Here is a 15045-nt window from a genome sequence, read left to right on the forward strand (position 1 = left end):
GGAAAAAAAAAAGATAAAAAGAAAAAAAAAAGACCAGAAGGCCAAAAGGCCAAAAGAGGAAAAAAACGAGATAATTCCAAAGAGACTAAGGGCTAAAGAAGCGAACACATGAAGGCCAAGTCGCAAAAAGGATGTGTATTGAATGTAATATTTCCCGATACAAGTGAAGATCATATCTCCTATTCCGATTTGACCATAAACCCTGTAGAATGCTGGATCATTGTAATTGTACTTTGTAACTATCCCAAATCGATTAGTACAAAGTAGTTCCCGCCTGCAACGAAGATCAGGGGAGGTGATCCAGTACTGACGTACTCCCCCGCAAGGACGATGGGATCATTGGAGAACATCGATGGTGTGATTGTCGGAAAAACCTGTATGGTAATATAATACCGAACTAGATAATCCCGAGTGCTACCTTGACGGGGTCTACAATTTTCTCCCTAGCTGCCCAATTGGATATTTGTTATCTTTCTTACCAATAATCAGATCGAAAATGAGAATATCTAGTCACAAGACCAGTGATTTTTGTCAATTGTAGGTAATTAAATCCCATCGGGGTAAGTGCCGAGTGAGTCGCCACTTTACCGGCACTATGGGGGTCGCGTGTTGTCCAGGGTGTTGCATTTGTCACATTGGTAAAGTCACAATACCACCACAATACCAACTGTGCATGTAAAACCACCACCCATCTCACCCCCTCAGAAGCAATAATCGCAATAAAATGATATCACGCCAAAGTCGGGGGATTTAGTAGCAAGTCTAGCTTCAGTGCAGTTCACACGCGCACTCGACCCCGGAGTGGATAACGGCATAGAAAGCCCACGTCCATGGCAGCGTTTCCGGTGTGACAGGACCCTGTAAACGCTAACTTGTTTCAGCTTAGTGAATCCTAAAGCCGACCACTAGTCAAACCTTGGGCTCCACAGGATCGTGTCCTTACCTTCTCAACCAATCAATCGAGTCCTTTCTCTCCTGGGATAACCCAACAAGGTTAGAGGGGAGGCTTAGGGGCAGAGGTTCCACTTGCTTATCTTAACGCCCAATCAGACCGCATGGTTTGACACTACCGGGTAGGAAGAAGAGACGTCGTGAGAAGCCAAGATAGCGACGGAGTAGCCCGCCGGTGGGACTCTTTTTCCTCTTGGTTCTTCTCTTTTTCTTCTATAGTGTCTTTTAACAGTTCATGATGAAACAGGAAGGAAACAAGGAGAGGGGATGTAATTTATCTTAACTCCACAATGAGCAATCCCCCTTTCCGAGCACGCCATGACGAGCGGTCTAAGATCACCCCCGGATTTACAATGTTTATGTACCTTGGAGGCGAAACACAGTCACCGCTGTTTCTTAGCATGGGCACTTGCGTTTATGTTGTATGCACGGTGATTGCTATATGTCCGATTTACTCCACATGGCCACGTCTACATCGACGTACACATTTCCAAGTCAACACGGGATGGTTTCACCCAATGTAGACTTATGATGTGCATAGTCCTATTATCTAGCGTAATGCGATGTACATACCTTGATCAGTATCTTTTCCCCGACGCATGTGATAGGTTGCCTTTTTATTTTAAAAATAGGTTTGACCACGAGGGCTGTAATGTATGAATGATTTCCTGCTTGAATTCTGTGGCCGAGTAGATCATTCGTCAAAGTCTTTGGGACTCCATGTTCGGTGATGGGGCCTTTCAAGAGGTCTGAACACTGCGTCGGTGGTGACAATTGCCATATCGATGATTGTTGAGTGTACAACCCCAGGACATTCAGGTCATTATGGACGGCGTGTCCAAACAGGATGGGGCGACTATCCATGGTTTAAAAAGCATGGCACGAGCTGATTTCCATCCTTAAATCTCAAGGTTCCTTTTGACTGCAATCTTCATGTCGGCGATTCCAATTGCCTGTTTGCCTGAGGGTTCTAGCTAAGATCAGACCTTGTTTGGGCCCTATAAAGACCTAGTTTGTTCATGAATAGAATCTGCAGCTATTCTTTTCTTCCTTCTACTCTCGTTAATTACCCAAGAATATCTAATCTTGAAAAAAGTATGTCACCCCAAATATCCATTTCTCAGAGCGACCCTCAACCTCGAAACTTATCAAGCCTTTTGCAAAGGCTTGTTGATTGAAAGGCAAACTCACTAACAGCTTGTGCCCCAATCCTCTTGAGGCTCATACTCTTCCTGGTAGGACGATTGTAGCCCTGGGAATTCCCACCTTGGTCTTCCCATTCTCGAGCTGCTGCCTCATATTCAGGCAGATTCTCAGCTCGTCGGCGGTTCTCTTGGGCGACCCAAGGCTCGAAGGGGCGATATGACTTGAGATAAGGTACACGATTCTCTGATGGAGGTGGTCTCCATTCCGGGTCGATTTCGCCATCTTTCATGGGCTTATCCAGATCCAAGACATGCTTCTTGGTGTGGCTATGCCAAAGCTGTAGATCAATGTGATCAGGAAGTTGGGGGTTCGTAGGGGCGTTCTCGGTCACATCTCTGTTAGGATGGTCGTCTGATGACATTGTGAGGTGAGGTCGGATGGAAGATGAAAGATGAAAATGAAATCTGCTAGATCAATGAACGAGTAAGAAAGTGAACAAGAGCTCGAAGGAAACATCGATTCTGCTCCTTAAGATAGGAGTTCAGGCAATGATGCTGGTCTGCTTATTGAATAGCCAGGCATCAAGAATCGTGATGTGAATTCCTGAATAGCACTGCTGCCTTTGGTTATGAAGGAATGGGTGAAGATCGAAGGAAACAATGAGACCTTGTTTGACCAAATGGGGGGCAACAAGAATGGAAGGCAAAATACCCTCGAGTTGACTTGCTTTCAACCCAGCAATTTGACTTATACCCAAGGGGCCTAAAGGCAAGTCCGGAAGGTAGGAGATGATCTGGATGTTGAAGAAGGAGAAAGAAGGAAAGAAATACCAGGTAGCGAGGAGAGTATTCATAGAGGCATGAGATCAGAGGAGAGCGAGGAAGAGATTTCAAACGGCGACTGGAATTGGGGACGTGACATGACGGGGGTTTGTCTTAGTGCATTATTTGACTTCCTTCACATGAAAAATCCTCAATTATCTCAAGGTTGTGATACTAAAGCAGGCAGTCAGCCATTTATTTAGTAACATGGCTTATTACTCCCTCGTCTGCATATACTGATCTCGAATAGCCGACAGGATCATGCTTTGGCATACTTAGGTATTCATTCTAGTATACAATTTACTTCCTGGGTGTATGTTCATGAATGCAGATACAGATGCCACTGAGACGAGTTGCAACGTCGATATCCTAGGTGGAACTTTGCCCTCGGACTTGGGTGACATGGCAATACATTAGAACTGATGAGTACTCAAACTTGGGCGTGTATTTGTGATGAAGCCTCATCGGCCTTGAGCGAACGTATGCGAAATATGAAAATCTGGCACAAGATGACAGGCCCTCACCAAGGCGTCGGATAGAAATACTGGGTTACTGGGGAAGGACAAGAAACAAGGAAAGAGAAGGAGTGGCTTGTGTTCAACACAGATGTGGGAAGCAAAGGCTCAAAATTTCGGACGGGCCAGAAAATGCAGAAAATAGAACACTATACGCCGTGGTGGTAGAGGACTTCACCTATGCTTATCGGACAGATCAGGTCATGAAGAGGTAGATGTTGAGGAGACAAGGAGTCTCTGGATTGAAGAAGTCAGGGAAGAGGATGGCGTAGTTGTGTCAACGTTTAGTCGACCTTGATGGCACTATACAATTTTCACGATTAGCTTATTGCCTACCAGATTCATTAGCGGTCTTACCTATAAACACGCCGGACGAACGCATAAGCAGCCAAGAAACCAACGGTTCCAGTTAACAGGCCATACACAGTGCAAGCAAGGAAGCTGTAGCTGAAGAACAGCAGGCTTGACACGAACCCGGTAATGTGGAGCTTGAACAGGTAATACCAGATGCAGTAGGCAAAAATCCAAAAAGCGCTGCTGCCGCCGGTGAGGAAGCTCTGCCACCACCAATGATAATTCTAAGGAAGTCAGTATGGCGATCCATAATTCAAGCTAAGAGCAGTCTTACCTCGGAGCAAAGCTGGCTGTATGTTGCGATCACGGTCACCTCAACGACCGTGACAATCAGCACGGTTGAGACAACACCCAGGAAGCCGAAGACATAGTAATAGCCAGACTTGTCCTGCCACAAGTTCTTGAAAAGGAATAACAATTCAATAAAAAGAACCGCGAATGGAATGAGGCCAGTTACCACAGGACCGAGAGGGCTGCGGAGATACCAGGGCTGGGGTGGAACTTGGCGGGCAATGGCATTCGTCTTGAGAGGGTGCTCCCATGGCACCGCACGCACATAGCCGGCCCAACTGCCAATGTATACCAGCGGAACTTGGATGAGGAGCCAAAGTGCAAGGAGGCCGACCAGAGTGCTGAAAGGAATAGCCGTACTGGATGCTTGAGCCCAGACAAACAAGTTCAGAATCAACACGAGGCAGAATGCCAGACCAGGGAAGAGCAAAGCGGTCTAAACTCTTAAATTAGCAATAGCGCAAGAATAACTGGAGCAGGATACGTACGATTAGCGTGTTCTTGCGCCAAGCGGTTCCGCCAAAGGTCTTGTAAAGTCTTCCTGAGAAGTAACCGGAGAAAAGGCCGGCAAAGACGAACAGGCCCATGCCGACGCTAACAAAGCCACCACGGAAGCTTGGGTTCAAGACTCCCAGGCAGCTAAGAAGGAGCAAGCCCGAAGCCATGAATAACAACTGCATTCCCGATCCAACCAAGGGAGCAAGAAGACCACTATAAGCGGGGATACGGAACACGTCACCATGGAGAAGCTTCCAGCCACTTGTATCTTCGAGAGCCTCTTCGTCCGAGGAGTAATCCGCATCGCGCTCCACATCCGCGCTATCGCCCAGAAGCCCCTCGGATTTCTTCTCACCAGACTTGCCACTCCGGCGTCGAGATTGGTTCTTCATCTTCCGATCGTCCATAGCGCCATCGCCGCGACCCTTAAGGTCGCCTTGCACCGTGCGGCTCCAAATGACAAACACGGTCACTCCCAGCACGGTGCAAATTGTCAAAGAGTTGATGATTGCCAGCCAGTGGGTTATCGAACTTTCGCCTTGGTTGGTAAAGTATAAATCCCAACGGTTGGCCCACTCAACATTGGTGTCCTCTCGGAAGTAGACAGAGTAGGTGTATGGGACCTTCAGTGTGGCTCCGTCATCATCGTCGTCATCATCTGGGATATATGACAGTCCGGAATACTTTTCTTGCATTCGCGAAAGGTTGGGCGCGATATACAACCCTAGTCCTTCGTTCTTATTGTGGACAGCTTTGGGGCATCCATTTTCCTGGCGGTCCTCGGCGGTAATACTTTTTGGGTACACCTCAAAACCGACGACCACCTTCCCTCCTTCCGGTACACTCCGCCAGCGGATGACGATCGTGAAGTGATTGTTGATGAAGTACCGATGCTGTCCAGTGATTGGAGAGATGTCTCGATAGCCAAGCTTGAATCCGGAAGCGTAATATTTGCGGCTTCGATCCACGGTAACAAAGCTCGTGGCTCCTGGCAGATTATCGGCAATCCATTCGATCACATATCCCTCCTTGACGAGCTGACGAGCCCATTTCACATTTGACCGACTAACATCACGGGTGCAGAGCGACTGACACTCAACATCCTTCCCCATCGCGACTTCGAAGTCGGAAGTCATGATTCGGTCGCCACGTAGTACCTCTCCAATATTGAGCGAGATGCTTTGGCCTGATCCAAACGGTGAGCCGCCATGTTTTTTGCCGCTCGGCGGGCAGACGAAAGGCAGGTCGAAATACGCATACTGCAGCTGGGTGTGATCGGAGAAGATCTTGTTTACCAGAAGAGGGATAGGATCGCCATCATTATATCGGGTAACGGAGTATCCTGGTGAGAGGACAAGGTGTAAGTATCATATGCTTAGTCCAACCAAAATACGCCTTGGTGCTTACCAGGGATGTAGAATGCGCCGGCATAGGACACGAGCAGCAGCACCCACAGTGCCCACTGATGGAAACAAAATTGACCAAAGGCCATGTTCAATAGATGTAAAGAGATATGTTTTGTCCTCGACCCGGAGTAAACGGGCAGCTATCGACCCAGCATGTACACAAAGTATGGAAGAGGGTTGGACGTCGGTGGGTTACGGTGTGTCGATCCACAAAGGTTAGATCGAAGCGAGTAAGCCAAGAGTGACTATGTTGTAGGCAGTTTCTCGTTCAGGCGATTCTTTGCCGAGATGATCGATGGACAGTTCGACGGTGGACTTGATGTCGGAAGCGAGTGTTAGATAGTAGATTGCTAAGGACCACCAGATTGCTTCAGCTCGCCAGCAACCTGCCGCAGAACAGGTAAGTAATGAATGAAACTGGCACTTAATGCCACAGCAGTGATATGAGTTTGTCGAGAAAGGAGTTCGAAACTGTGAGGAGCTTGTTAGAGCCAGCTTCGCGCTTCCCTGGCCTCCTCCAGCGTGTCCCCGGATTACCTAATCAACCACGGGCGCCCGCTCAGACCCCAGGGGGCCAGGGAGGTTTATATATGGACAAAGGCACTAAGAGGGTGGTTAAATTTGTATATCTCGGAATCAATACTTGTAAGACTTTTAAGATACGTATATCCTCAACTAGCCAAATGACAGGTACAAAAACTAGAACAATTCTAGATTAACTGCACGATATATACGGAGTATACATATACCACGTCCTAATACCCTAGCAACGCCCGAAGATCCAACTAGCACGCGCCAAGACATGCGAACCCAATCATGTAACGCGCGTCAAATAAGCTGCCCCTCAGTGTGCTCAGCTCTAATTTTAATTTCTCATCAATTGACCATTTCCGAATCCTTGGATTTCCACTGCGAACAGGCCACCCGGTCATGGCTGACCGTCAAAAGGGGCGATATACCAATGGATCTGGCAAAACCTGTCAAAACTGCGCAAGGGCCAAGATTCGATGTATTCGTTCTGAGGCTACAGGGAGTTGCGACCGGTGGGTTAATCAGAGAGATCGTCGATCCTCACTGTCTGACTGGCTGCTAGATGCGCCCGCTTGGGGAAATCCTGTCACTTCCGGGAGGGCCAAATTGTAAAGCCTACAGGTCAATGGGACAGTAAAGACAGGTAAAATTTATCCTTCTAGTTCGTCTTGTTATACTAACTACATTAAAGGATAGAGGCACTGGAAGCCAAAGTAGATCAACTGTTAGCCCAATCAGGGACGAGAATTCCGGTACAAGATTGGTTCCTGCAACATGAATATATATGCTCCTTTCCTTGTGCCCCGGTTTGATATAACTCCTGCAACAACACTAACTCTATGTGGGATATGTGTCTAAGGCTAGATTCAAGTTTTGTAGACTTGGACGGTAAGAAACATCAATTAGAAATGATCCCATGCTATTCTGAGCTCTGGAATGGTGACGAGATATCCAGAAAACTAGCTAAGGATCACACTGAAGATAAGCATGCTAAAAGGGGAATGAGAAAGTCATAAGTACCGAGGAAGCCTGTCACCACCTCGCAAAATCAATAGAAGTTGAATACATCAGAAAAGTAATCGCAAGGCTGTGCTAGAAAGAAGAAAAGCAGCCCAGAAACTATCATGGGTGGCTGAGGAGGTACTCCACCGCTCCCTGAACACTGCCGCCTGCGCGACGCAGGGCTTCGATATTCCGCTCGAACTCAAAGAATCCCATATCGTTCAACTGCCGCAACTGATCGGCGTACCGATCCTCCGGGGGGCGGGTGTCTGCAGGCTGTGGGGGCGCCCCGAAACCACCCCCGAAACCACCAAGACCACCACCCCCAAGTAGAGCAGCAAGAGGGTTCGCACCAGCGGCTCCACCTTCTGCGCCCTGTCCACCCATCCCCTGCATCATCTGGGAAAGTAGCGCCGGGTCACGCAGGAACGGATTTTGCTGAGGATTGAACGGGTTCGCACCGCCCTGGCCAGCTTGTCCAGCGTTGCCGAACATGGCCGGGTTTAGAAGAGATGCGAAGGGGTTCTGAGCAGCTTGAGGGGTCTGTCCCTCGGCAGGTGCTGATCGGTCCGTAGAGTCGGCACCTTGTGCACCGCCGGGCTGAGTGGCGCCTGGGGTGGCAGAAGGCTGGGCCGGGTTTGCGAACGGGTTAGCTCCGAAGAGGGCACCGAAAGGGTTTGCGTTTCCAAGTGGATTCTGAGGCATCTGTCCGAATGGATTTATCTGTTGCTCTGAACCCGGGGTTCCCTCAGCGGTCGTGTTCGTCACCCCCGGGGCGGGGAATGCATTATCGCCGCCACCAAGTCCGCCGCCACCCATTCCCATAGCTCGTTGCATTTGCATCATCTGTCGAATCGAGCTCGGATCGGTCAACATGCGGCGAAACTCTGGGCTTTCCATCATCTGCCGGACTCCGGGTCCCATGTCGCGAAGCATGGGATTCTGCTGGATCATCATGTCGATCATAGCGGGGTTTTGCAGGGCTTCGTTGATGCTCGATTGGAATTGAGGATTCTCGAGCATGTTGAGCATTGACTCAGTATCTGGAGGAGGTCCCATCTAGGTGGCCAAAGAATGTTAGCTATCTGTTGCAGGCATTGCTAAATTACTCCCATCCCCATAATAGCTCACTTACCCCACCATCAGGGCCGAAAAGACCGGCCCCGGGAAGTTGTGCGAATCCAGCATATCGTGCACCAGTCAAGCCAGCAAGTGGGTTGTTGCCAGTACCAGCGGCGAGATTGGTTGGGACACCGGCAGCCGCCGGGTTTGGGGTAGCTCCAGCAGCCGCAGTGGCTGAGCTGGGCTGAGCAGCTGTGTTCTGTCGCTGCTGGTTGCTCGCAGCACTCTTTACGAGATGAATAGTATGGCCATCCTTAATCTTGTAGGTCTCTAGTGTCTCAGTGTCCTTCAAAACTCTACCCGAGTAGATCAATCGCTGACGTTCTGCGGGGGTATCGGCATTTTCGGGGGTTGAGAGCTTCTGCTTGAGATCTGACACCAGAGTGGTGAGGGGGAGGGTCAGGGTATATTTGGCATCGGTGGATGACTTGACAGTGAAGGTAATGGGAGCCTGCTCTGTGGTAGCCGTGTCGTCCGCCATGGCTAACGGATGTATGATGATTGTAGAGCAAGTGGGTGATGATTGGGAGGTGGACCAATGATGAAGGGTATATCCCCAAGACTATTGACGGGCTGATCAAACGTCTGATTGAATGAACTCTTGTGATATGGATGAAAACCGCAAAAGTGAGATGGAATGAGAGAGAGGGGAGTCAGTGAGGCCGTTATGCGGAGGCGATCTGCCTTGCATCAACCGGCGCGGCGTGGAAGGCGGTCGAAACATAAGTCACGTGCCTTTCGCGCTAGCGTAGAGGAAGCTCCCACACGGCAAGGAATATTTTCTCTTCCTCACCTCTTCGAGTCTGATCACACGGCTACACCTCTTTCTATCCGTGGCAAGTGGTCTTGAGGAGTTTCTCTTTCTTAACTCCACCCAGCAGGGATGGGACTGATGTAATATTCATACCCCCTGACTTGCAATTGCATGTACAAAGCTTCTACCTCTTTTGTGTGATACCGGGAAACCGATACCTAGTCGCCCATCATGGCTACCACATCGCACATGTTTATGTACTCCCTGACGATCCAGCCCCCAACTGCCATTACACAGGCCATCTTAGGTCAATTTGCAGGCACCAGGGACCAGCAGATCGTCACCTCGTCAGGCTCGAAATTGACCATCCATCGGCCTGACCCGGCACAGGGCAAGATCACACCACTCTTCTCTCAAGATGTTTTTGGCATCATTCGCTCCCTCGCAGCTTTTCGCGTAGCCGGAAGCAACAAAGGTATGTCGCTTTATTTTTTTACACCCCCCGTCTGCCCCTTTACGAGTACAACTTAGTGATTCTCCAAGCTTCCTGGGCAGCACGGTCCTCTTACGAACTGACCCCTTGAAGGAGGGTTGAGAGCTGCCCTGGACAGCGACGTTGATACTCGCAAGGCTTTGTCATCAACGAACTGTGCTGAGTGATTATCATAGATTACATCGTCATCGGCTCGGACTCGGGTCGCATCACGATCATTGAGTATGTTCCCTCCCAGAACCGCTTCAATCGCATCCACATGGAGACATTTGGAAAGTCTGGAGTTCGTCGCGTCGTGCCGGGTCAATACCTGGCGGTAGATCCAAAGGGACGTGCCTGTCTGATTGCTTCTGTGGAAAAGAACAAGCTGGTCTATGTTCTCAACCGCAACTCGCAGGCAGAACTTACCATCTCCTCACCGCTGGAAGCCCACAAGCCCCAGACCTTGGTGTTTGCCATGATCTGCTTGGACGTTGGTTATGACAACCCCGTCTTCGCTGCTCTCGAGGTGGACTACTCGGAATCTGACCAGGATCCTACCGGTCAAGCGTACGAAGAAATCGAGAAGGTTTTGGTGTACTACGAACTTGACCTCGGTCTGAATCACGTTGTCCGCAAGTGGTCTGACCCTGTCGATCGCACAGCATCCATGCTCTTCCAGGTACCTGGAGGAGATGATGGTCCCAGTGGTGTCTTGGTGTGTGCGGAGGATAACATTACCTACCGCCACTCCAACCAAGGTGCGTTCCGCGTGCCTATCCCGCGACGCAGCGGAGCCACCGAAAACCCCGAGCGCAAGCGCTCGATTATCTCGGGAGTCATGCACAAGATGAGAGGTGCTTTCTTCTTCCTTCTCCAAACCGAGGATGGTGATCTGTTCAAGTTGAACCTGGAAATGGTCGAAGACAAGCAGGGCAAACCCACCGGAGAAGTGAAGAGACTGACGATCAAATACTTTGATACAATTCCTGTATCGACGAATCTGCTCATTTTGAAAAGCGGTTTCCTCTATGCCGCCAGTGAATCTGGAAATCACAATTTTTACCAATTCGAAAAGCTTGGTGATGATCCCGACGAGCTCTTCTTTTCCAGCGACTCATTCTCGGCTGATCACTCTGTGCCCTCCACGCCGATCTACTTCCATCCCCGAGGCGCTGAAAATGTCAACCTCATGGAAAGCATGAACTCTCTGAGCCCTCTGATTGACAGTAAGATCCTCAATTTGAGTGAGGATGACGCACCTCAAATCTACACAATCTGTGGCTCTGGGGCCCGAAGCACATTCCGGACTCTGAAGCACGGACTCGAGGTCTCTGAGATCGTGGAGTCGGACCTTCAACAGGTGCCTTCGGCTGTATGGACAACCAAGTTGACGCGAGCCGATGAGTTCCACACATACATCATTCTCTCTTTTGCGAACGGCACCCTCGTCCTGAGCATCGGCGAAATTGTCGAAGAAGTTTCAGATACAGGATTCCTTTCTTCGGCTCCAACTCTGGCAGTACAACAACTTGGTGAGGATTCTTTAGTCCAAGTTCACCCTCGGGGCATTCGTCACATCCTCGCAGATCAGCGAGTCAATGAATGGCCCGCCCCACAGCATCGGTCCATCGTTGCAGCAGCCACGAATGAGCGTCAAGTTGCAGTGGCACTCAGTTCTGGTGAAATTGTCTACTTTGAGATGGACGCAGACGGGACATTGGCAGAGTATGATGAGCGACGACAGATGTCTGGTACCGTCACCTCCCTGAGTATGGGAGAGGTCCCCGAGGGCCGCATGCGAAGCTCGTTCCTGGCTGTTGGATGTGATGACTCTACCGTCCGCATTCTCAGCCTGGATCCAGACTCAACACTTGAGAACAAATCAGTTCAAGCATTGACATCTGCTCCATCTGCCCTGCAAATTATGGCCATGGCCGACTCGAGCTCGGGAGGCATGACTCTTTATCTTCACATCGGTCTTTACTCTGGTGTCTACCTTCGTACAGTTTTGGACGAGGTGACTGGTGAGCTTTCAGACACCAGAACTCGCTTCATCGGTGCCAAGCCGGTTAAACTATCCCAAGTGTCAGTTAAGGGTCAAACAGCTGTTCTGGCGCTCAGCACCCGTCCCTGGCTTGGATACTCTGACGTCCAAACCAAGAGCTTTATGCTCACACCCTTGGACTACGTCGGACTAGAGTGGGGATGGAATTTCTCCAGTGAGCAGTGTGTGGAGGGCATGATCGGCATTCAAGGCCGCAGTCTACGGTATGTTCCCCTCTCTAAATCCCCCTTAATCCTCCCCAATCCCCTTGATTCTATGATGAGAAAATCAATCCGAACTTTTATGTGGATGAAACTTTAAAAGAAAAATTCCAATTGTTCCTTCTGAGATCAACCCTCACTTATACCACGTTGAGACTGCAAATCATTCTGGACCGGTACTAACTGAAAATAGGATCTTCACTGTTGAAAAATTGGACAACAACATGCTCCAAGAGTCCATCCCTCTCTCTTACACTCCTCGACGCTTTGTGAAGCATCCCGACCAACCCCTCTTCTACGTCATTGAATCTGACAACAATGTCCTCTCTCCCGCCACCCGCCAGAGACTGATTGATGATTCTCAAGCTCAGAATGGCGAGGTTGCAGACCTCCCACCCGCAGACTTCGGATATCCCCGAGGCACTGGCCACTGGGCTTCATGTGTCCAGATTGTGGACCCGATTACCACCAAATCTGTGATCTCCACTCTTGATCTTGAGGACAATGAGGCAGCAGTCAGCCTTGCCGCGGTATCGTTTTCTAGCCAAGATGATGAAACTTTCTTGGTTGTGGGAACCGCCAAGGATATGACAGTCAGCCCTCCCTCGTCCTCTTGTGGTTTCATCCATATCTATCGATTCCAGGAGGATGGCCGGGAGTTGGAGTTCATTCACAAGACCCAAGTCGATGAGCCTCCTCTCGCTCTTCTTGGCTTCCAAGGCCGTCTCCTGGCAGGCATCGGCCCCATTCTTCGTGTGTACGACCTTGGCATGAAGCAACTCCTCCGGAAATGCCAGGCACCCGTGGTCCCCAAGACCATCGTGGGCCTGCAGACACAAGGCAGCCGAATCATTGTCAGCGACGTCCGCGAGAGTGTCACCTACGTTGTTTACAAGTACCAGGACAATGTCTTGATTCCCTTCGCGGATGATTCTATTGCACGCTGGACATCGAGTACAACTATGGTTGATTACGAAACGACTGCTGGTGGTGACAAGTTCGGAAACCTCTGGCTTGTCCGTTGCCCTAGCAAGATCTCCGAACAGGCCGACGAGGATGGATCTGGGGCGCACCTCATCCATGAAAAGGGTTATCTCCATGGAACTCCCCACCGTCTCGAGTTGATGGTTCACTTCTTCACCCAGGATATTCCTACTAGTTTGCACAAGACTCAATTAGTCGCTGGAGGCCGTGATATTGTTGTTTGGACTGGCCTCCAAGGGACAATTGGAATGTTTGTTCCTTTTGCCAGCCGTGAGGATGTCGACTTTTTCCAGCTACTGGAGACACAGCTGGCCTCCCAGCAACCCCCTCTGGCTGGACGAGACCATTTGATGTACCGCGGCTATTATGCCCCTGTGAAGGGCGTCATTGATGGAGATCTTTGCGAAATGTATCTCCTGCTGCCTAATGATACCAAGTTGATGATTGCGGGTGAACTTGATCGATCTGTTCGCGAGATCGAGCGCAAGATTTCGGTAAGTTTGCAGATGTTCCCCAGTGTGTATTTGACATTTCAACTAACATCTCCTAGGATATGCGAACAAGGGTGGCGTATTGATTTCGGGTTGGTTGCGGCGTCTACTGGCGTTTCTTGCTGTCCTCTATACGGGCTTCAGATACCTACCTCTTTGTTAATGCATGATGATTGTGCGGCTTTGAACCACTAATTTTTGACTGAAGCTCCTTGCCTCGACATTGGACTACATAGACCTCCCCTTTCCTTTGGCTATCTTTAGCCGCGTAGACTCTTTTATGATGTCTCTTGCCTCGCTCGGTCTGCCGTTTCCCCTCGGCTAATCTTGAGCTGGATGCAGCCGGTCACTTTTAGTGCTGGCTTGTACGAGACAAGAAGAAGCGTGAAAACGCGTCGACGCTTTTTGAGTACGATTTGATCCGCAATGCACCACGGGTCTGCGTCGTAATTTATCGGTCGGGACAACCTTGTAATCTTTCTTATATTCTAGAGACCGAATGAAATTTATTACAAACCTTTCAAACGAACTGTTTCCATTATTCTTAGTCTTAGATGTCTTTCCTGTAAAATGTGCAAGCGGACTTTTCCATGTATAGTTATATAATATGTGACATGTGCCGCCTCTGTTATTGACGTTCGTATGTACATAGTTCATTAATACGATCCATTTGGCTCAGTATGATACATATTACGGATGTTATATCTAAGATATCTCTAGGGAATTTTTGAATGTCTTTTGAAATATCCCATTAGGTGCAATTTGTAAAATACGGTGAAAAGCACAACTTTTCTGTGTATAACGAGGGGTATGAGATCACCTGATGATCAAACATCGGCCTCCCGATTTCTCCTTTGTACACCGAGATGCAATTGCGCCATCCAAGATTCCTTTTTTTTGGCCGTTTACTCCGACACTCCGGGAAAGAAGAAAAAAATACAAGCTCGGCATCGCAAAAAATCTCGGTTATGGCCGGAAATCTCTGGGGCCGAAGCTAGGCCCGGGTTCCATTTCTTCTCCGCGGGAAAACCTCATACTATCCATACATCATGTGTTATTGAAAAACCTGAAGGTCCTCAAATATGACCAAAGAGTGTTACAAACGCAGAATGAAAGTCAACGGGATATTGCTTTGAAATCGACCCCGGTCATTCAGATGAACAGAGTTCCACGACATAGCATGATGATTGGTTACTTTACGAGCAAAAAGCAAGAAGCTCGGGCGCCCTTGGGGGAATGTGGACGGGCCTGTGGAGTCCAAAGGGCGTGCATGTCGTAGTAAGGCGCGCTCCACTTTTTCCCCCTTGACCCACGGCGTTTGTACGGAGTACCTCTGATGTACTTGGAAGTTGACTCTGTTTTAGTTTGAAGGGTCTGAAAGATCTGAAAGAGCTGGAATATATGGCAAAGAGGAAAAGAGGAAAAGCATTTCTCTACTC

General features: G+C 49.3%; 4 protein-coding genes across 4 annotated transcripts; 1 reads left to right on the forward strand and 3 right to left on the reverse strand.

Moving 5' to 3' along the window:
* Positions 1-2083: 2083 nt before the first annotated feature.
* Positions 2084-2518, reverse strand: N7471_000106 (uncharacterized protein; the record flags this gene model as incomplete). The annotated part of the gene is made up of 1 exon (XM_057272827.1): positions 2084-2518. One exon carries the CDS (start codon positions 2516-2518, stop codon positions 2084-2086), a length of 435 nt encoding a protein of 144 aa, XP_057141006.1.
* Positions 2519-3717: 1199 nt separating this feature from the next.
* N7471_000107 (transmembrane 9 family protein) lies at positions 3718-6068 on the reverse strand (the record flags this gene model as incomplete). The annotated part of the gene is made up of 5 exons (XM_057272828.1): positions 3718-3736; positions 3791-4011; positions 4062-4514; positions 4567-5918; positions 5984-6068. The coding sequence occupies 5 exons, from the start codon at positions 6066-6068 to the stop codon at positions 3718-3720; spliced, it is 2130 nt and encodes a 709-aa protein (XP_057141007.1).
* Positions 6069-7635: 1567 nt separating this feature from the next.
* N7471_000108 (ubiquitin domain-containing protein DSK2) lies at positions 7636-9298 on the reverse strand (the record flags this gene model as incomplete). The annotated part of the gene is made up of 2 exons (XM_057272829.1): positions 8651-9298; positions 7636-8574 (listed from the first exon to the last, which is right to left on the reverse strand). The coding sequence occupies exons 1-2, from the start codon at positions 9116-9118 to the stop codon at positions 7636-7638; spliced, it is 1407 nt and encodes a 468-aa protein (XP_057141008.1). The 5' UTR covers positions 9119-9298.
* A 147-nt stretch (positions 9299-9445) lies between these two features.
* On the forward strand, positions 9446-14131 carry N7471_000109 (DDB1/RSE1 family protein). The gene is made up of 4 exons (XM_057272830.1): positions 9446-9866; positions 10061-12134; positions 12325-13609; positions 13666-14131. Exons 1-4 carry the CDS (start codon positions 9623-9625, stop codon positions 13690-13692), a joined length of 3630 nt encoding a protein of 1209 aa, XP_057141009.1. The 5' UTR covers positions 9446-9622; the 3' UTR covers positions 13693-14131.
* The last annotated feature ends 914 nt before the right edge of the window (positions 14132-15045 follow it).

The sequence above is a fragment of the Penicillium samsonianum genome (assembly GCF_028829775.1).
Source record: "Penicillium samsonianum strain IBT 33392 chromosome Unknown utg000001l_segment0_segment0, whole genome shotgun sequence".
Taxonomy (NCBI): Eukaryota; Fungi; Ascomycota; class Eurotiomycetes; order Eurotiales; family Aspergillaceae; genus Penicillium; species Penicillium samsonianum.

Bases quoted from the DNA above. Each gene is read 5' to 3' on its own strand.
- N7471_000109 (XM_057272830.1), top strand. From the start codon at position 9,623: ATGGCTACCACATCGCACATGTTTATGTACTCCCTGACGATCCAGCCC. The intron at 12,135-12,324 runs GTATGTTCCCCT...AACTGAAAATAG, and splicing joins ATTCAAGGCCGCAGTCTACG to GATCTTCACTGTTGAAAAAT. The intron at 13,610-13,665 runs GTAAGTTTGCAG...AACATCTCCTAG, and splicing joins AGATCGAGCGCAAGATTTCG to GATATGCGAACAAGGGTGGC.